At 48.7% G+C, this 21698-nt stretch overlaps 2 protein-coding genes across 3 annotated transcripts in view; one reads left to right on the top strand and one right to left on the bottom strand.

Annotated features, from left to right (window-relative positions):
* The window catches only part of pi4k2a (phosphatidylinositol 4-kinase type 2 alpha), an 80025-nt gene extending 69328 nt beyond the window's left edge, over positions 1-10697 (bottom strand). For both annotated transcript variants that reach the window (XR_011592732.1, XM_070876437.1), the window contains exon 1: positions 10177-10697. Coding sequence is in view for 1 of the 2 variants with exons in the window: in XM_070876437.1 (XP_070732538.1) it covers positions 10177-10578 (402 nt within the window). In the remaining variant the exon portion in view is untranslated. The remainder of the gene's footprint in view (positions 1-10176) is intronic.
* cdc25d (cell division cycle 25 homolog d) overlaps positions 10334-21698 on the top strand; it is a 64971-nt gene continuing 53606 nt past the window's right edge. Inside the window, exon 1 of the mRNA XM_070876439.1 lies at positions 10334-10597. The gene's annotated coding sequence lies outside the window, so the exon portion shown is untranslated. The remainder of the gene's footprint in view (positions 10598-21698) is intronic.

Below are 21698 nucleotides of genomic sequence, written 5' to 3'. Positions count from 1 at the left end.
GATCGCACAGGAATCACTCAGATATAACGTGCAAAAAACTGAACAGCGAACACTTTAAAACCAGATACCGGAGGGCAAGACTACAAACTAAACTAGCTACAGACCACGATTACAAACAGCTCGTCCTTCCTTCAACATAGAAGGATGCCATTCGGCCCATCATTCTTCTGCTGGAGCTAGCTCCACATTGGCTACTCTTAATCCCATTTCCCTGCTCTTCCCGATATCCTTTAATATTTTTCTTCCAAGTATTTTTCTAATTCTCTACAGCTTTGAGACCGACACCACTTCAGCGCACACGTGCGGCAAACGGATTCGACATTCTAAAAAACATTTCTATAGCGCCTTTCACAACCACCAAAGTGCTTTACAGCCAGCGAAATTTTGTCCCAAAGCACTTTACAGCCAGTGATTGTCACTTTTGTAATGTAGGAGACGAGCCAGTCATTTTGCACACAGCAAGCTCCCATAAATAGCAATGTAATACAGATAATCTGTTGTAGTGATATTGATCATGGGCTAAATATTGGCCAGGACACCAGGGATAACTCCCCTGCTCTTCTTTGAAATCTTTTACATCCACTTGAGAACAGTGTTTAATGTCTCATCTGAAAGATGGCATCTCCGACAGTGCAGCTCTCCTTCAGTACTGCATTGGAGTGTCAGCCTAGATTTTTATGCTCCGGTCTCTGGAGTGGGACTTGAACCCACAATCTCCTGACCCGGGTGTGACCCACTGAGCCATGGCCGACACTGATTGGATGTGTCTGAAACCAAATGAGAAGGTCCCATGGTTCAGTGCTGAATTAGCTCATAAGGCGTCAGAGAGACAAGAGATGAGCCAGTGTTCGCACAATCACTGTCCTACTATCCCTGCTTAAACGTCATGCAAGGGCAAGATTGGTCTCTGCTACAATACCCACCGTTTCTTGGTCGAGGTAGCAGGAAAAAATCCAGCAGCATTGTAAAAGAATGGAATTTTATTTAAAAAATTCAAGATCACAATGCAAACACTGGAATGCCAGACCAGCATTGCAGCTCACAACTGCAACCGATTTAATAAATTCCAAAGTCCAAAATAGACACTGCATCAGTTTCATTTAATGAGACATGGGACACTCTGGTGTCTCTGGTGCATAGTGCAGGGCTGAGCCACAGGGCAAAGATTTGTTCCATGTGTGCAAGTAGGGTTAAAGCAATCAGTCTCAGCAACTGGGCCAGGAAAGTGGGATTGGGGGGGGGGGGGGGGGTGGGAGGAGAGAGATTGCAGATCGCTGTCCCACGACCAGACTAAGTGCACTGGTGTGGATATCAGGCAAGTGCAGGATCTGATCAACTGTGATGCCTTCCATTGTCAGAGTCTCAGCTTCAACATGAAGGATGCCAGGTACCAATGAGCTTCGGCCTACAGAACAGCAGTCCGCTCCTTTGGACAAAAAACACGTGAGGGGGACAGACATGGCGCTGCGCTTTAGTGAGAACTCAACTGTGCTTTGGGCTACTCAATATGCCCCAGCCTGTATAAATACAGCAGGCTCTGATCAGAGAATGATGGATAACAAGCAATGATTACAGGGCTGCAATCTAATCCAAGGTCTCCTGGATCAAAGTACAAAAGGTTTGAATAGTTTGCCAGCAAAACTAATGTTTATGGGAGCTTGCAATGCGCAAATTGGCTGCCGCACTTCCTACATTACAACAGTGACTACACTTTAAAAAGCAGTACTTTATTGGCTGTGATGCTCTATGGGACGTCCTGAGGTTGGGAAAGCGCTGTAGAAATGCAAGTTCGTTCTTTCTTTAGCTCAGCTCCCAACGAAAGTCCTCACCCAAACTCCTCACATGCTCATTTCCAGCTCGAGTTTGCTGAATAGTGATCAGGAGCAGAAACCCGAGCTAATTTTCCTACCTAGGGCATTAATGCCATCTGTAATACCGCTGCTGAAAGCTGACAACAATCCAGGAACAAACCTGGAACCTCCCTGGTCTGTAGGGCTCAGCTAGCCAATGGCTAAACACTCAGCTGTCAGGGGAGCACCTACAGATCTGGGTAGAGATTATTCATCGTGAAACAATCAATTCTTAGCCCCCATCACCAGTCAAGCTTAGATAAACAATTAAGCAATGTCTTCTCCCAGTTTCACTAAATGCAATTCCGAGGTTGAGCCGAGTCACTGTAATGGGGAAACTTGCTATGTTACCGGATTTAGCATCTCATTTAAAATGGATTTTAATTTCAACAGGAACATCGGAACAAGGAGGCCATTGAGCCGCTCAAGCCCGTTCCGCCACACAGGTCACGCTTGTTCTGTATTCCAAATCTACTTGCCTGCCTTTGATCAAATCCCTCAATACGCTTACCTAATAAAAATCTATCGATCCTGGTCCAGAATAAAGTAATGTGATTGAGTATTGTAGACATGAGTAAGTGTGACCTTAATCCCTTTATTCTAACTCGAGTGTTGGTACAACATGGGAGGCCTGCTTATATACAGTGCTCCCAAGGGATGCTGGGATCCCTCTGGTGGCAGTAGAATGCTGGTTACACAGGGTTGCATACATATCACTCCCTCCCAAAGTCAATAGTACACTTATTTACAGGGCGAGACGATCTGGGGCTTTTCGCTCCCTTGTCGATCGTCTCGGTACAAATACAGGTGCAGGCGAGTTGGTTGGTTCTTCGCTGAGCTGCTGCGCAACTGGCCTGCTGGGGATGATGAGTTCAGCTTCGTGGTCAACCGTGATGTCGGTTGCCATTTGTGTGCGTGTCGGAGGGTCAAAGTTGGTGGTGTCCTCTTCGGGTTGCTTGTGGCTGTCTGTGACTCGCAGTTTGGTTTGGTCCAAATGCTTTGTGTAAGTTAGTCCATTTGCGAGTTTGACTTGAAACACCCTACTCCCTTCTTTGGCTATGACAGTGCCAGCAAGCTATTTGGGACCAAGTCCATAGTGGAGTACAAATACAGGGTCATTGACTTCAATATCGCATGACAAATTTGCACAATCATGGTACATGCTTTGTTGAAGCCGCCTGCCCGCGACATGATCACGGAGATCAGGATGGATGAGAGAAAGCCTTGTTTTGAGTGCCCTTTTCATGAGCAGCTCGGCTGGGGGAACCCCGATGAGCGAGTGGGGTCTGGTGCGGTAGCTGAGCAGGACTCGGGGGGGGGGGGGGGGGGGGGCAGGGAGCCTTCCGACACATGTTTCAAGTTTTGCTTGATGGTTTGGACTGCCCGTTCTGCCTGGCCGTTGGATGCGGGCTTGGACGGGGCAGATGTGATGTGCTTGATCCCATTGCAGGTCATGAATTCAGCGCTGAAACATGGCCCATGTCGCGGACAAGGACATCAGGCAGGCCGTGTGTGGCAAACGTGGCCTGTAGGCTTTCGATGGTGGCAGTGGACGTGCTTAGACATTATTACACACTCAATCCATTTTGAATAAGCATCCACAACAAACAAAAACATTTTGCCTAGAAACGGGCCAGCAAAGTCAACGTGGATCCTAGGCCACGGTTTGGAGGACCATGACCACAAATGTAGCGGTGCCTCCTTGGGTGCATTATTCAGTTGAGAGCAAGTGTTGCATTGGCGCACGCAAGACTCCAAATCTGAGTCAATGCCGGGCCACCACACGAGACCTGACTATAGGTTTCATCAGTATTACGCCTAGGTGGGTACTATTTATGTTTCCCTGCCTTTCTTGGGCAAAACCATGCGATTACCCCCAAAAAAAGACAGTCCACTTGTATGGACATTTTGTCTTTACACCGCTGGAACAGCTTGATCTCTTCATGCATCTCTGCTGGGACGCAGGACCAGCTCCCATGGAGGACAGTTTTTTTTTTAAAAACAAGGGACAGTAAAGGATCCTGGCTGGTCCAGGTCCTGATCTGGCGGGTCGTAATGGGTGACTTTTCGTTTTCAAATGCATCCATCACCAAGAGCAAGTCTACAGGCTGTGCCATTTCCACCCCGGTGGTGAGCAATGATAGCTGACTGAGGACGTCAGCAGTTCTCGGAGCCTGGCCTGCGGCGAATTACATAGTTATATGCAGACAGCGTGAGTGCACATCTTTGGATGCGAGCAGAGGCATTGGTATTGATACCTTTGCTCTGAGAATAGCGATATGAGCGGCTTATGGTCAGTTTTTAAACTCGAACTTAAGTCCAAATAGATACTGATGCATTTTTTTTTTTACCCCGTAAACACATGCCAGAGCTTTTTAATCATGCCGTAGGCCCTTTCGACCTTGGACAAGCTCCTGGACGCATAAGCGACCGGTTGTAATGTTCCCGATTCGTTTGCTTGTTGTAACACACCCGACCCCATACGAAGACGCATCGCAAGCTAGCTCTAAACATTTACAAGGATCATACAGGACAATTTGTTGGAACATAAACAGATTTTGGGCTCTCCTAAAGCTGTCACTTGTGATTTTCCTCATACCCAATCATCACCCTTGCGTAGCAACACATGTAGAGAGGTTCTAGCAAGGTGCTTAACCCGGTAGAAAATTACCAAAATAATTGAGTCCCAGGAACGACAGCAGCTCCGTCACGTTCTGTGGTCTCTGCGCGTTCTTGATGGCCTCCGTCTTGGCATCAGTGGGTCTGATGCTGTCTGCCGTGATTCTTCTCCAAGAACTCTACCTCTGGCGCCAGGAAAACACACCAAGCATTTCAACCAGAGTCCCACACGATCTAGCCGACTTAGAACCTCTTCCAGGTTCTGCAAGTGTTCGATGGTGTCCCGACCTGTAATCAGTAGGTCGTCCTGGAAAACCACGGTACGCGGAACCGACTTTAGCAGACTCCATGTTGCTTTGAAAAATAGCCGCGGCCGATTGAATCCCAAACAGGCATCTATTGTAGATGAACAGACCTTTGATAGTGTTGATGTAGGTGAGGCCTTTCGAAGATTCTGATAGCTCCTGCGTCATGTAAGCAGAGGTCAGGTCCAACTTGAACATCTTGCCTCCTGCCAGTGTCGCAATAGGTCATCTGCCTTGGGTAGCGGGTACTGGTCCTACAGTGAAAAACGGTTAATCGTTAATTTGAGAGGGCCAAAAAGTCTGACCAGGCCATCGCCCTTGAGAACTGGAACAATCGGACTGGCCCACTCATTGGACTCCACCGGCACGATGATGCCTTCTCGTTGCAGCCTGTCTAGCTCAATCTTGACTTTCTCGCACATAATATATGGCAACGCCCGTGCCTTGTGGTGGATGGGTCATGTACTGGGAATCAAGTGGATCTGCACCTTCTCCCCGAGAAACTCCCGATGCCTGGCTCAAGCGACAGAAACTTGCTCAGAATCTGGGCACGAGGCGTCGTCGACGACAAAAGCGCTCGGATGTTGTCCCAGTTCCAGCGGATTTTTCCCAGTCAGCTTCTGCCGAACAGTGTGGGGCCATCTCCTGGTACTATCCATATTGGTAGTTCGTGCACTGCTCCATCATAGGTGATTTTTACTGCTGCGCTGCCAATTACAGGGATCAGCTCTTTAGTGTAAGTTTTCAGCTTGGTGTGAATGGGACTCAGCTTGGGCCTGGGTGCCTTGTTGCACCATAGTCAGAGGCCTTTTTGCTCATGATAGACTGATTTGCACCAGTGTCCAATTCAATGGATACTGGAATTCCGTTCGGTTCAACTTTTAACATGATCGGTGGACATTTCATGGTGAAGGTGTGTACCCCGTACACTTCTGCCTCCTCTGTTTGAGTCTCCAGTTCAGTTTGATCCACCATGGATCGGCCTTCCTCTGCAACGTGGTTTGCAGCTCGTCTGCACATTCGCTGGAGGTGTCCCATTGTTCCACAGCCTTTGCACAGTGTTTGAAGCAGCATTGATGGGCTCAATGATCACCTCCGCAGCACCAACAAGGTGTTAACTGCCTCGCATTAACGCTTGATGGTGGTCTGTCATCGGAGGTCGTGCAGCTGCAGGCGTGTACGCTCCGCCTTATGCGTTCCTGCTTGAAAACGACGTTACTTTGTGTACAGTACTTGCCGAAACATCTTTATGCTGCGAAATTTGTTTGATGCTATCGCTGGTGGACATAAATGCCTGGGCTATCGTTATGGCTTTGCTCAGGTTCAATGCCAAGCACAAAAAAGTCTCTTAGCATTTGTTCCAGGAATCCATCAAATTCACAATGTCCTGTAAGGCGCCTTAGTTCGGTGACGTAGCTCACCACTTCCTGGCCTTCAGACCATTGACATGTAAAATCGATACCATGCTATCAGAACACGCTCCTTCGGATTTAGGTGCACTCGGACCAGCGTACAGTTCTTCATATGATTTGGTTGTTGGTTTCACCGGAGCAAGATTCTTCATGAGGCCATAGATTGTTGCCCCGCAGACGGTGAGGAGGAGCACCCTTCGTTTGGCAGTGTTCACACTCCCTTCCAGCTTGTTGGCCACGAAGTATTGGTCGAGTCGCTCCACGAAGGCCTCCCAATTGTCCCCTTCTGAGAATTTCTCCAGGATACCAACAGTGCTCTGCATTTTCACGTGATGGTTCGTTATCTCGTCGCCAGTTGTTATGTCCAGAATAAAGTAATGTGATTGAGTACTGTAGACGTGAGTAAGTGTGACCTTAGTCTCTTTTTTCTAACTCGAGTGCTGGTACAGCATGGGAGGCCTGCTTATATACTGTGCTCCCAAAGGATGCTGGGATCCCTCAGGACTAACAGATACACCCTCTGGTGGCAGTAGAATGCTGGTTACATGCATAACAGATCAGAGTCTTGAAAATTTCAACTGACCCCCCAGCATCCGCAGCCTTTTTGGAGTTCCAGATTTCCACTACCCTATGAAGTGGTGCTTCCTGATTTCACACTTGAATAGCTTAGCTTTAATTTGCTCTGGACTCTCCCATCAGAGGAAATAATTTCTATCTACCCTATCGAATCCATTGAGCATTTTAAGTACCTCGATTAGATCACCCCTCAACCTTCTAAACTCAAGGAATACAAACCAGGTTAATGCAACCTGTACTCAATTTAACTCTAAGTCCCGATTTTATTCTGGTGAATCTGCACTGCATCCCCTTCAAGGCCAATATATCCTTCCTGAGGTGCGGTGCCCAGATCTGAAGCATCACTTCTTGTATTTGTATTCCAGAGCACTTGAGATAAAGGCCAACTTTGCATTAGTCTTTTTGATTACTTTTTGTATCTGTGCACTAGATTTAAGAATTTGTATACGTGAACACCTAAATCCCTTTGCTCCTCCACAGTGAAGAAATATTTTCTTATGGGAGCAAGCAGGGAAGTAGAGCTGAGCCCAAGATGTGATCAGCCATGATCGTATTGAATGGTGGAGCAGGCTCGAGGGCAAGTTGGACTACTTGTGCTCCTATTTCGTATGTTCTTAAATTATTCCAATTTATCTTTCTTGGCTCCAAAGTGATAACCCTCACACTTAGTCACAGTGGCAGTTTTGTCCACTCACTTGGTCTGTATGTCCCAGCTTCGAAAGTTTAAAAAAAAATCAGACTCCTTTTTGCACTTCTAATTTCTTTGTATCCCGCTGTTGCTTTTTATAGCTGTGATTGTGACCATAATTGCTTAACTGCACAAGTTTTTGCCTTTTATGGAAATGTAGTGCTTTTGCATCAAACCAGATACTTCGACCCTATGGACAAACAGTGGGAAGTAGTCAAAGAGTGACTACACTGCAAAACTTCAGTCATCGACCTGAAACGTTAACTCGGTTTCTCTGTTCACAGATGCTGCCTGACCCGCTGAGTATTACCAGCATTTTCTGCTTATTTCAGATTTCTAGCAACCACAGTATTTTGCTTTTGCAAAAATACTTCATTGGCTGTAATGCACTTTGGGATGATCCAAGAACACGAAAGGCACTATCTAAATGCAAGTTTGCTCATTTGTTTAGCCATCAATAGCTGCACCCAGTTTACTGCAGGCAATTAATTGCTAATCTCTGAGGTTTGCCTTACTTAAAATTTAAATCTTGGTTTGTGACCATCTTCTCACTCTTAAACATTAACATTAAATGCAGTTATAATCTGGTCACTATTTGCAATACGTTCCCTCAAAGATTGTTAATTAATTTTGGTTTGTTCCTCATTACTAAAATTTAGTATAGCTATTGCCCTGGTTACTGCAACATGTGTCCCTGATATCTGTATTTATACACTCCCCCACCCCCCAACCTTAGTTCTGCAACACACACACACACAGAGACAGAGACAGTGTAATTAAACAGAGCTAAGAGGCAATGACACAGAATTGCTAACTGACAACCCAGGGCAGGTTAATCCTAATGCTAAGGGCTAGCTGCGCTCCATCGAGGGCATCTCAGGCACAACCATCCCACGTGTCCTGCATGCTGCTTAATCCCGCCAAACCTTAATTACTCTCTTTCCCCAATTCCTTTGTCCCGGAGTTGTGTCATAACATTGCCTGTTTTATTCATTCACCCTCATTAAACATGGGCTCAGTATTCATATTTACCACTGGGGACAGATTCTCATTTGTGGGTTCAGCTTCTTGAGAGTGTCCCTTCTCCCCATCATATACCTTCCCCCCTTTCTTTGCTCTTCCCCGAGCACAGTCTGCTCCCCTCCACACTCCCTGTTCCTTCTCTCCCCTCACCACCCACCTACCTCCGATAATCACACTCCCTATCGCTCTTCCGCTCCTCCTCCCCGATGCTGCCAGTCCCATTCGCCCTGGTCCTTCTTATACCCTCCCCGGTACACCCTGCACCTTTGTACCCTCACCAGTACTCTGTCCTTTAACCCTCTTGCACCTCCCTGGGGCACCCTCTCTTCCCCACCCCTGCCGGTTCTCTCTCCCTCTGGTGCACTCGTCTCTCTCTCTCTTCTACTCACCCCCCCCCCCAATCAACCCCTGGTGCCCACCCCTCCTCCCTCTCTTGCTTCCCCCCACCCCCCCTTCCCCTCCTGGTACACCTTTTCTCTCCCCCTCCCCCTGGTGCGCTCTCTCCCTCCGGTGCACCCTTTTCTCTCTTCCCCCCCTCTGGTGCACCCCCTGGTGAACCCTTTTCTCTCGCTTCCCCCCCTCTGGTGCACCCCCTCACCCCACTCCCCCTGGTACAACCTCCTCTCTCTCTTCTCCCTCTCCCAGTACAACGCTCTCTCTCCCCCAACCCATCCAGTGCATCTTACCCCCCCCCCACCCGTGTCTCCCTCCTCCTCCCTCTCCTTCCTCCCCTGGTACACCTCCCTCTCCCAAGTACCGCCTCTCCCCACACCCCCTCTCGGTACTCGCCCACCCCCGCCATCCCTCTCCCCCGCCATTCGCCCACTCCCGCCATCCCTCTCCCCCCACGGTACTCGCCCTCCCCCGCCATCCCTCTCCCCCACCCCCCCGCCATCCCTCTCCCCCACCCCCCGGGACTCGCCCACCCCCCGCCATCCCTCTCCCCCACCATCCCTCTCCCCCACCCACCGGGACTCGCCCACCCCCGCCATCCCTCTCCCCCACCCCCCGGTACTCGCTCACCCCCGCCATCCCTCTCCCCCACCCCCCGGTACTCGCCCACCCCCGCCATCCCTCTCCCCCACCCCCCCGGTACTCGCCCACCCCCGCCATCCCTCTCCCCCACCATCCCTCTCCCCGCCCACCCCCGCCATCCCTCTCCCCCGGTACTCGCCCACTCCCCACCATCCCTCTCCCCCGGGACTCGCCCACTCCCCACCATCCCTCTCCCCCACCCCCCGGTACTCGCTCACCCCCGCCATCCCTCTCCCCCACCCCCCGGTACTCGCCCACCCCCGCCATCCCTCTCCCCCACCCCCCGGTACTCGCCCACCCCCACCATCCCTCTCCCCGCCCACCCTCTCCCCCACCATCCCTCTCCCCGCCCACCCCCGCCATCCCTCTCCCCCGGGACTCGCCCACCCACGCCATCCCTCTCGCCCACCCACCGGGACTCGCCCACCCCCGGGGACTCGCCCACCCCCGCCATCTCTCTCCCCCACCCACCGGTACTCGCTCACCCCCGCCCCCCCCGGTTCTCCCCCACCCCCCGGTACTCGCCCACCCCCGCCATCCCTCTCCCCCACCATCCCTCTCCCCCGGTACTGGCCCACCCCCGCCATCCCGGTACTCGCCCAGCCCCGCCATCCCTCTCCCCCGCCATCCCGGTACTCCCCCACCATCCCTCTCCCCCCGGTACTCACCCCGCCGGGCTCGGGGATGAAGTAGCTGCCGCTCGAGCCCTGGCTGATGCGCTGCGGGAGGATGCCGAGCTCCTGCGCATGCTCGGCACGCCGCACCGCCTCGGCCAGCTCGGGCTCATCCGGGAACTGGTTGAGGGCGCGCGGGCCCAGGAGCGGCTGTCGCTCGCGCTCGCGCTGCTGACGGTGGTGGTGGTGGCGGCCGCCCGAGGCCGGGGAGCCCGGGGGTGACCCGGCCACCGGGGCAGGCACCGGCACATGGACCCGCACCCCCGCCCCGGGACCGGCCCCCACACACCCGGCCAACCGGCTCCCCGAAGGGGACGGTGGTCCGAGCTGGGCCGTGGCGAAGTACGTGTCGGGCGGCGGCTGGAGCGGCGAGCGCAGCGGGCTGGTCTCGTCCATGTTGGCGGCGGCTTGTGAGGTAAAATCGAGACACGGAGACGACCCCGGGGGCTCAAGCTCCGAGCAGCGGGCTGCCGGACTAACAGCGAGAGGCGCGCGCAGCTTCGTGCCTCCGGGTCAGCTGACAACCCGCCCAACTTCCGGTTCTATTGGAAACTTCTGGTCTTCCCCCCTCCTTGGGGGTGGCACTTTCCATTTCCGGCAACAATGACAACAAGATCTTTACAGGATCTGTAAAATAAACGTAAATCAAATGCCCCCTTATTAAAGGGGCACTAAAACCGATAATTTAAACAAATTAAACTTTAAACAGTCAAATTAATGATGCACTCCAGTCCCTCCGGCACCCACCTCTTGCAGAAGGCCGCGAGCAAAGCAGTGGAATAGGATTCCTACAACTATTTTAAGTAACGTTAATACAAGTGCCCCCTTATTAAAGGGGCATTGGAACGGACAAATTGACAAATAAAACTTTGTAATACGGGCAAATCAGAATTTGATTACCGGGGGTGATGATGCACTCTAGCCCCTCCGGCGCCCCCTCTTGCGGAAGGCCGCTAGCGTACCGGTGGACACCGTGTGCTCCAACTCCAGGACACCCGTGGCTCGAACGTAATCTCTGAAGAGAGGTAGGCAGTCGGACTGAACAACCGCTCGCTGCCTGGATCGGTTAATGACCATCTTGGCAATGCCCAGGAACAGTCCGATGAGAAGGGCTTCCGACCTGCCCACTCCCCTCCGCACAGGATGCCCAAAGAACAGAATCCTTACAGCATAGAAACAAATGGAGTTTTAATTCAAATCGCTAAGGTTCCTTTAAACTTTTTTGTTGTTCATTTACAGGTTTTAGTGATTGTGCCCCTTTAAAAAAAAAGTGGGCACATGCTTAACTTTTAATTGGCAATTGCCAACATTTAAGAGTCCCAAGAGCTCCTGAACAAAATTTTAATTCGATTTATTAAGCTTCAGTGTTTATTTACAGTATTCATTGGTCGTGCCCCTTCAAATGGGGGCACATGCTTGACCCTTAATTGGCAATTGCCAGTATTTAAAAGAGTCACAGAAACAATTAGAATTTTAATTTTTTTTTGTTAATTTAAGGTTTTATTGGTTGTGCCCCTTTAAAAAGGGGAGCACGTGCTTGACTTTGTCAGTTGTGGCTCAGTGGGTAGCACACTCATCACTGAATCAGAAGGTTGTGGGTTCAAGCCTCACTCCAGGGAGTCTAGGCTGATACTCCCAGTTCATTACTGAGGGAGTGCTGCAATGTCAGGTGCTGTCTTTCAGATGAGACATTAAACCGAGGCCCCATCTGCTCTCTGGGTGGTGTGGTGGGGTGGGGCGGGGATGTAAAAGATTCCATGGCACTATTTTGAAAAAGAGCAGGGGCGTTCTCCCGGTGTCCTGGGGCCAGTATTTAGCCCTCAATCAACGTCACAAAAACAGATTATTATTATGTCATTAACACATTGCTGTTTGTGGGAGCTTACTGTGCGCAAATTGGCTGCCTTGTTTTCCACATTACAACAGTGACTACACTCCAAAAGTACTTAATTGGCTGTAAAGCGCTTTGAGACATCCAATGGTCATGAACGGCGCTATATAAATGCTTATCTAGCCTCCCCTTAAATGCATTTATGTTATTCACCTCAACCACTCCCTGTGGTAGCAAGTTCCGTATTTGCACCACTCGCTGGGTAAACAGGTTTCTTCTGAATTCCCTATTGGATTTCTTGGTGACTATCTTATATTGATGGCCTTATATTGCTCTTCCCACAAGTGGAAATGTTTTTATCTCTTTCTCAACTCCATCAAAAACCTTCATAATCTTAAAGATCTCGATCAGGTTACCCCTGAACCCTCTCTTTTGAAAAGAGACCCAGCCTGTTCATCATTTCCTGATAGGTATAACCTCTCATTTCTGGTACCATGGATGAAAAATTATAGTTATGAGGAGTGTCTGGAGATAACAATAACAACATTCACTTTTGGTGTTGAACCAAATAAGCTCTGGCTAGGGGGGGAGGGGACGGGGAGACGGGCAGAGATTTGAAAGAAGAATCAGCCTGGAGGAGTCATGTTCCCTGGATATATTGAATGTGAGAGGTTGCAGCCCCTGTTCCACCCGGACTTCAAGGGTTAAAACTACACAAATTAGAAACATAGAAAATAGGTGCAGGAGTAGGCCATTCGGCCCTTTGAGCCTGCACCACCATTCAATAAGATCATGGCTGATCATCCACCTCAGTACCCCTTTCCTGCTTTCTCTCCATACCCCTTGATCCCTTTAGCTGTAAGGGCCATATCTAACTCCCTTTTGAATATATCCAATGAACTGGCATCAACAACTCTCTGCGGTAGGGAATTTCACAGGTTAACAACTCTCTGAGTGAAGATGTTTCTCCTCATCTCAGTCCTAAATGGCTTACCCCTTATCCTTCGACTGTCCCCTGGTTCTGGACTTCCCCAACATCGGGAACATTCTTCCTGCATCTAACCTGTCCAGTCCCATCAGAATTTTATATGTTTCTATGAGATCCCCTCTCATCCTTCTAAACTCCAGTGAATACAGGCCCAGTCGATCCAGTCTCTCCTCATATGTTAGTCCAGCCATCCTGGGAATCAGTCTGGTGAACCTTCGCTGCACTCCCTCAATAGCAAGAACATCCTTCCTCAGATTAAGGGACCAAAACCGAACACAATATTCCAGGTGAGGCCTCACCAAGGCCCTGTACAACTGCAGTAAGACCTCCCTGCTCCTATACTCAAATCCCCTAGCTATGAAGGCCAACATACCATTTGCTTTCTTCACCGCCTGCTGTACCTGCATGCCAACTTTCAATGACTGATGTACCATGACACCCAGGTCTCGTTGTACCTTCCCTTTTCCTAATCTGCCGCCATTCAGATAATATTCTGCCTTAGTGTTTTTGCCCTCAAAGTAGATAACCTCACATTTATCCAAATTATACTGCATCTGCCATGCATTTGCCCATTCACCTAACCTGTCCAAGTCACTCTGCAGCCTCTTAGCATCCTCCTCACAGCTCACACCGCCACCCAGTTTAGTGTCATCTGTAAACTTGGAGATATTACCCTCAATTCCTTCATCCAAATCATTAATGTATATTGTAAATAGCTGGGGTCCCAGCACTGAGCCCTGTGGCACTCCACTAGTCATTGCCTGCCATTCTGAAAAGGACCCGTTTATCTCAACTCTCTGCTTCCTGTCTGCCAACCAGCTCTCTATCCACGACAGTACATTACCCCCAATACCATCTGCTTTAATTTTGAACACCAAGTATTCCTTGGAATTTAGATGGTTAAGGGTGATTTAATCGAAGTTTTGAAGATATTAAGGTGAACAGACATAAAGATCCCACGGCCACGATTTTGAAGAAGAGCAGGAGAGTTCTCCCTGGTGTCCTGGGGCCAATATTTATCCCTCAACCAATGTCACTAAAACAGATTATCTGGTCATTATCACATTGCTGTTTGTGGGAGCTTGCTGTGCGCAAATTGGCTGCCGCGTTTCCCACATTACAACAGTGACTACACTCCAAAAGTACTTCATTGGCTATAAAACACTTTGAAACGCCTGGTGGTCGTGAAATGCGCTATATAAATGCAAGTCTTTTTTGGAGCTGGGTCCAAGCATGGACAAAAGAGCTGAATTCCAGAGGTGAGAATGATTGCCCTTGACCTCAAGGCAGCATTTGACCAAATGTGGCATCAAGGAGCCCGAGTAAAATTGAAATCAGTGGGAATCAGGATCAAAATCATGGATCAATGGTGCAGTTTGCCTACATAACAAGTGACTACACTTGATTCATTGAATATAAAGTACTTTCAGACACCTGTGAAAGGAGCTATATAAATGCAAGTTCATTCTTCCATCCCATTGCTGTTTAATATCAGTGTCAGCTGTGGCTCAGTGGGCAGCATGCTAGCCTCTGAGTCAAAAGGTTGTGGGTTCAAGTCCCACTCCAGAGACTTGAGCACAAAAATCTAGGTTGACACTCCCAGTGCAGTACTGAGGGAGTGCTGCACTGTCAGAGGTGCTGTCTTTCAGATGAGATGTTAAACCAAGATACCATCTGCTCTCTCAGGTCGATGTAAAATGTCCCATGGCCATTATTTTGAGGAAGAGCAGGGGGAATTAACTGGCCAATAGTTATCCCTCAATCAACGTCACTAAAACAGATTATCTGGTCATTATCACATTGCTGTTTGTGGGAGCTTGCTGTGCACAAATTGGCTGCCGTGTGTTCCACATTACAACAGTGACTGCACTCCAAAAGAATGTCATTGGCTGTAAAGCGCTTTGAGACGTCCAGTGGTCGTGAAAGGCGCTATATAAATGCAAGTCTTTTTTAGAATTTGGAGTACACGTAATGGTGGCCATGTTTGCCCACAGAACAAGTCACCGCACTTCAAAGTAATTAGTCATATATCAAGCACAATGGGAGGGTTCAGCGATGTGATAAGACACTGGATAAATACATTTTTAGTACAGCTATAACACTGGCATCTACCCAACAATGGGGAAAACTGCCCAGGTATGTCCTGTCCACGAAAAGCAGGACAAATCCAATCCAGCCAATTACCGCCCCATCAACCCACTCTCAATCACCAGCAAAGAGATGGAAGGTGTCGTAGACAGTGCTATCAAGCGGTACTTACTCACCAATAACTTGCTCACCAATAATCAGTTTGGGTTCCATCAGGACTACTCGGCTCCCGACCTCATTACAGCCTTGGTCCAAGCATGGACAAAAGAACTGAATTCCAGAGGTGAGAATGATTGCCCATGACCTCAAGGCAGCATTTGACCGAGTGTGGCATCAAGGAGCCCTAGTAAAACTGAAGTCAATGGGAATTGGGATCAAAATCATTGAGTGCAGCCAATGGAGGGAGAAGTGTGTTTCTGTGACGAGGCAGCTCCTTAACATGTAAACACGACACACAGTATCTGGTTTTGAAACAGAACTTGATTTATTCCACACACAATGTGGATCTATAAAGGCTTTAGGTCAATGTTTAGAGGACCAAAGCAGACATTAAACCACGATCCCACTTCCTGTCCTGCCCTCTGTCCTATTCCCTGTTCTGCTCTGGATTTAGGAAAAGGCAGGTCAACCCCAGCCAAGCACTAAGAGTCACTCCTGGCTGGCCTCCCACATTCTATCCTCCATAAATTTGAGGTCTTCCAAAACTATACTGCCTGTGTCTGAGCTCGCACCAAGTCCCGTTCACCCATCACCCATGTGCTTGCTGACTACATTGGCTCCTGGTTAAACAATGCCTCGATTTTAAAATTCTCATCCTTGTTTTCAAATCCCTCCAAGGTCTCGCCCCTCCCTATCTCTGTAACCTCCTCCAGCCGCACAACCCTCTGAGATCTCTGTGCTCCTCCAATTCTGGCCCCTTGAGCATCCCCGATTTTAATCACTCCAACATTGGTGGCTGTGCCTTCAGCTACCAAGACTCTAAGCTGTGGAATTCCCTCCCTAAAACTCTCTGCCTCCCTATCTCTCTTTCCTCCCTTAAGATGCTCCTTAAAACTTATCTCTGACCAAGCTTTTGGTCATCTGCCCTAAAATCTTTTTCTGTGGCTTGGTATCAAATTTTGTTTGATAACTCTCCTGTGAAGCGCCTTTACTACATTAAAGGCACTTCTTGTTGTCACGGTCATAGCCATCCCAACTTTCTCCCAATGGTTCAGTGGTACTGAGCCACATGAACCTGCAATAATCAGGCCAAATGGCTGTTTGTGATCATAGAATGGTTACAGCATGGAATGTGCCGAGCAGAAGAGCCGAGGGAGGCGCGAGCGGAGCGGGAGCGGACGGATAGCCGGCAAGGAGAGGAGATGAGGGAGCGGCATGACCGTGCTGGCCTCCTGGTGGGGGGATAACTGAGAGCAGGGAAGGTGGGTGGGGGGTTGGGGCGGGGTTATTTGAGTGGAAGCGCAGTGCCAACGGCAGAGAACGGCCAGTGATGAGAGGGACTTTGAGTTTTCCCATGTCTCCTGAAATTGCTGACTCATGCTTGGGATATGGTTCCACTGTCCATCTGGTAATTAACTGACCGGCCCCCAGCCTGCGACCACCATCGGAGCAGGCTGGGGAGTGGAAGGAGCAGCATGGCGACATACCACTCCAGGGAGCAGCATGTGCTGGAGCAGGAGAGCAACGGCAGCGAGAGGGCGACTGAATTGGATGTCACCAAGATCCAGGTCGCTGATTGGAGCGTGGGCAGGTACAACAGGAGCGGCGAGGTCAGGGCGAAGGAACAGTGAGAGGGATGTGATCGGGGCCCAGGAGAGGCGTGAGTTCGGGGCCCAGAAGAGGCGAAGGCCCAGGGGCAGCACAGGCCAGCCCACACTGCAATATGTGTGCACACTAGGTCTGTGGAGCAGAGCAGATCTCCAATCGTCTTGGATAACCCTTGCCACTGGACCAAGACCTAGCTCTGTCAAGCCTGTGTGGTGGCTGGTGTGCAATGGGCACCACACGTTAAAAAAGTCCACGCATAGGCATCTTCCACTCTTCAGATTTAGTTCGGGATCTGGAATATTAGGTTCTTCATTGAAACACCTGTGAACTTTTTGGCGTGGGAGCAAGACATTCTCGACTCAAGGGACTGCCTATGATGACAGCACAGAAGAAGGCCATTTGGCCTATCGAGCCTGTGCCGGTTCTCTGCAAGAGCATCTCAGCTAGTCCCACTCTTAAGAATATAAGAAATATGAGCAGGAGTAGGCCATATGGCCCCTCGAGCCTGCTCCACCATTCAATAAGATCACGGCTGATCCAATCATGGGCTTAGCTTCACTTCCCTGCCCGCTCCCTAGCACCCCTCATCGTTTAAGAAACTGTCTATTTCTGTCTTAAATTTATTCAATGTCCCAGTTTCCACAGCTCTCTGAGGCAGCGAATTCCACAGATTGACAACCTTGTCAGAGAAGAAATTTATTCCACATCTCAGTTTTAAATGGGCGGCCCCTTATTCTAAGATTATACCCTCTAGTTCTACTTTCCCCTATTAGTGGAAACATCCTCTCTGCATCCACCTTGTCAAGCCCCCTCTCATTCTTCTGAATTCCAATGATTAGAGGCCCAACTTACTCAACCTTTTCTCATAAGTCAACCCCCTCATCTCCAGAATCAACCTAGTGAATCTTCTCTGAACTGCCTCCAAAGCAAGTATATTCTTTCGTAAATATGGAAACCAAAACTGCACGCAGTATTCCAGGTGTGGCCTCACCAATACCCTGTATAACTGTAGCAAGACTTCCCTGCTTTTATACTCCATCCCCTTTGCAATAAAGGCCAAGATTCCATTGGCCTTCTTGATCACTTGCTGTACCTGCATACTATCCTTTTGTGTTTGATGCACAAATACCCCCAGGTTTTGCTGCACTTTGCAATCTTTTTCCATTTAAATAATAATTTGCTCTTTGATTTTTTTTCCTGCCAAAGTGCATCATCTCACACTTTCCAACATTCTCCTCCATCTGCCAAATTTTTGCCCACTCACTTAGCCTGTCTATGTCCTTTTGCAGATTTTTTGTGTCCTCCTCACATATTGCTTTTCCTCCAATCTTTGTATCGTTAGCAAACTTGGCTACGTTACACTCGGTCCCTTCTTCCAAGTCCTGCCCTTTCCCTGTAGCCCTGCAAATTTTTTTCTTTCAGGTACTTATCCAGTTCCCTTTTAAAAGCCACAATTAAGTCTGCCTCCAACACCCTTTCAGGCATTGCATTCCAGATCCTAATCACTCGCTGTGTAAAATTTCTTTTTTCTTATGTCGCGTTTGGTTCTTTTGCCAATCACCTTAAATCTGTGTCCTCTGCATCTCGACCCCTCTGCCAATGGGAACAGTTTCTCTCTCTGTACTCTGTCCAGACCCCTCATGATTTTGAAAACCTCTATCAAATCTCCTCTCAACCTTCTCTGTTCTAAGGAGAACAACCCCAGCTTCTCCAGGTGATCAGAGAATCATAGAATCATACAGCACAGAAGGCGGCCATCCTGCCTGTGCCTGCACTTTGAAAGAGGTCATGATATTCTATGTAAACATAGAAACATAGAAAATAGGTGCAGGAGCAGGCCATTCAGCCCTTCTAGCCTGCACCGCCATTCAACGAGTTCATGGCTGAACATGAAACTTCAGTACCCACTTCCTGCTTTCACGCCATACCCCTTGATCCCCCGAGTAGTAAGGACTTCATCTAACTCCCTTTTGAATATATTTAGTGAATTGGCCTCAACTACTTCCTGTGGTAGAGAATTCCACAGGTTCACCACTCTCTGGGTGAAGAAGTTTCTCCTTATCTCGGTCCTAAATGGCTTACCCCTTATCCTTAGACTGTGACCCCTGGTTCTGGACTTCCCCAACATTGGGAACATTCTTCCTGCATCCAACCTGTCCAAACCCGTCAGAATTTTAAACGTTTCTATGAGGTCCCCTCTCACTCTTCTGAACTCCAGTGAATACAAGCCCAGTTGATTCAGTCTTTCTTGATAGGTCAGTCCCACCATCCCGGGAATCAGTCTGGTGAATCTTCGCTGCACTCCCTCAACAGCAAGTATGTCCTTCCTCAAGTTAGGAGACCAAAACTGTACACAATACTCCAGGTGTGGCCTCACCAAGGCCCTGTACAACTGTAGCAACACCTCCCTGCCCCTGTACTCAAATCCCCTCGCTATGAAGGCCAACATGCCATTTGCTTTCTTAACCGCCTGCTGTACCTGCATGCCAACCTTCAATGACTGATGTACCATGACACCCAGGTCTCGTTGCACCTTCCCTTTTCCTAATCTGTCACCATTCAGATAATAGTCTGTCTCTCTGTTTTTACCACCAAAGTGGATAACCTCACATTTATCCACATTATACTTCATCTGCCACGCATTTGCCCACTCACCTAACCTATCCAAGTCACTCTGTAGCCTCATAGCATCCTCCTCGCAGCTCACACTGCCACCCAACTTAGTGTCATCCGCAAATTTGGAGATACTACATTTAATCCCCTCGTCTAAATCATTAATGTACAATGTAAACAGCTGGGGCCCCAGCACAGAACCCTGCGGTACCCCACTAGTCACTGCCTGCCATTCCGAAAAGTACCCATTTACTCCTACTCTTTGCTTCCTGTCTGACAACCAGTTCTCAATCCACGTCAGCACACTACCCCCAATCCCATGTGCTTTAACTTTGCACATTAATCTCCTGTGTGGGACCTTGTCGAAAGCTTTCTGAAAGTCCAAATATACCACATCAACTGGTACTCCTTTGTCCACTTTATTGGAAACATCCTCAAAAAATTCCAGAAGATTTGTCAAGCATGATCTCCCTTTTACAAATCCATGCTGACTTGGACCTATCATGTCACCATTTTCCAAATGCGCTGCTATGACATCCTTAATAATTGATTCCATCATTTTACCCACTACTGAGGTCAGGCTGACCGGTCTATAATTCCCTGCTTTCTCTCTCCCTCCTTTTTTAAAAAGTGGGGTTACATTGGCTACCCTCCACTCCATAGGAACTGATCCAGAGTCAATGGAATGTTGGAAAATGACTGTCAATGCATCCGCTATTTCCAAGGCCACCTCCTTAAGTACTCTGGGATGCAGTCCATCAGGCCCTGGGGATTTATCGGCCTTCAATCCCATCAATTTCCCCAACACAATTTCCCGACTAATAAAGATTTCCCTCAGTTCCTCCTCCTTAATAGACCCTCTGACCACTTTTATATCCGGAAGGTTGTTTGTGTCCTCCTTAGTGAATACTGAACCAAAGTACTTGTTCAATTGGTCTGCCATTTCTTTGTTCCCCGTTATGACTTCCCCTGATTCTGACTGCAGGGGACCTACGTTTGTCTTTACTAACCTCTTTCTCTTTACATACCTATAGAAACTTTTGCAATCCGCCTTAATGTTCCCTGCAAGCTTCTTCTCGTACTCCATTTTCCCTACCCTAATCAAACCCTTTGTCCTCCTCTGCTGAGTTCTAAATTTCTCCCAGTCCCCAGGTTCGCTGCTATTTCTGGCCAATTTGTATGCCACTTCCTTGGCTTTAATACTATCCCTGATTTCCCTAGATAGCCACGGTTGAGCCACCTTCCCTTTTTTATTTTTACGCCAGACAGGAATGTACAATTGTTGTAATTCATCCATGCGTTCTCTAAATGTCTGCCATTGCCCATCCACAGTCAACCCCTTAAGTATCATTAGCCAATCTATCTTAGCCAATTCATGCCTCATACCTTCAAAGTTACCCTTCTTTAAGTTCTGGACCATGGTCTCTGAATTAACTGTTTCATTCTCCATCCTAATGCAGAATTCCACCATATTATGGTCACTCTTCCCCAAGGGGCCTCGCACAATGAGATTGCTAATTAATCCTCTCTCATTACACAACACCCAGTCTAAGATGGCCTCCCCCCTAGTTGGTTCCTCGACATATTGGTCTAGAAAACCATCCCTTATGCATTCCAGGAAATCCTCCTCCACCGTATTGCTTCCAGTTTGGCTAGCCCAATCTATGTGCATATTAAAGTCACCCATTATAACTGCTGCACCTTTATTGCATGCACTCCTAATTTCCTGTTTGATGCCCTCCCCAACATCACTACTACTGTTTGGAGGTCTGTACACAACTCCCACTAACGATTTTTGCCCTTTAGTGTTCTGCAGCTCTACCCATATAGATTCCACATGTAGCACTGAGCAGGATGGGCAAAGAAAGAACTTGCATTTGCCTTTCACGACCGCAGGATGTCCTAAAGCGTGATACAGCCAATGAAGTACTTTTCTGAAGTGTAGCCACCAATGTTCCCGCTAAGCTGTGCGGCCACGCAGCGGTCTGGAAGTCCCGCTCATCGGCTTTTACAGGGAGGACACCGCACATGCACGGAAATGTGAATGAGCCAATTAAAGGGACCATGTACAAAAAATAAATTAGATGGAACATTGGTAGCCGCTGTTGTAATATAGGAAACACCGCAGCGTTTTGCGCATAGCAAGCTCCCACAAATAAAAATGTGATAATGACTGGATAATATGTTTTAAGTGTTGGCCAGGGACACAGGGCAAGGGGATATTACCCT

This window comes from Pristiophorus japonicus, chromosome 3 (genome assembly GCF_044704955.1).
Source record: "Pristiophorus japonicus isolate sPriJap1 chromosome 3, sPriJap1.hap1, whole genome shotgun sequence".
NCBI lineage: Eukaryota > Metazoa > Chordata > Chondrichthyes > Pristiophoridae > Pristiophorus > Pristiophorus japonicus.
Note: the sequence above shows the minus strand (reverse complement) of the source record. Positions and strands in the feature narration are given on the sequence as shown.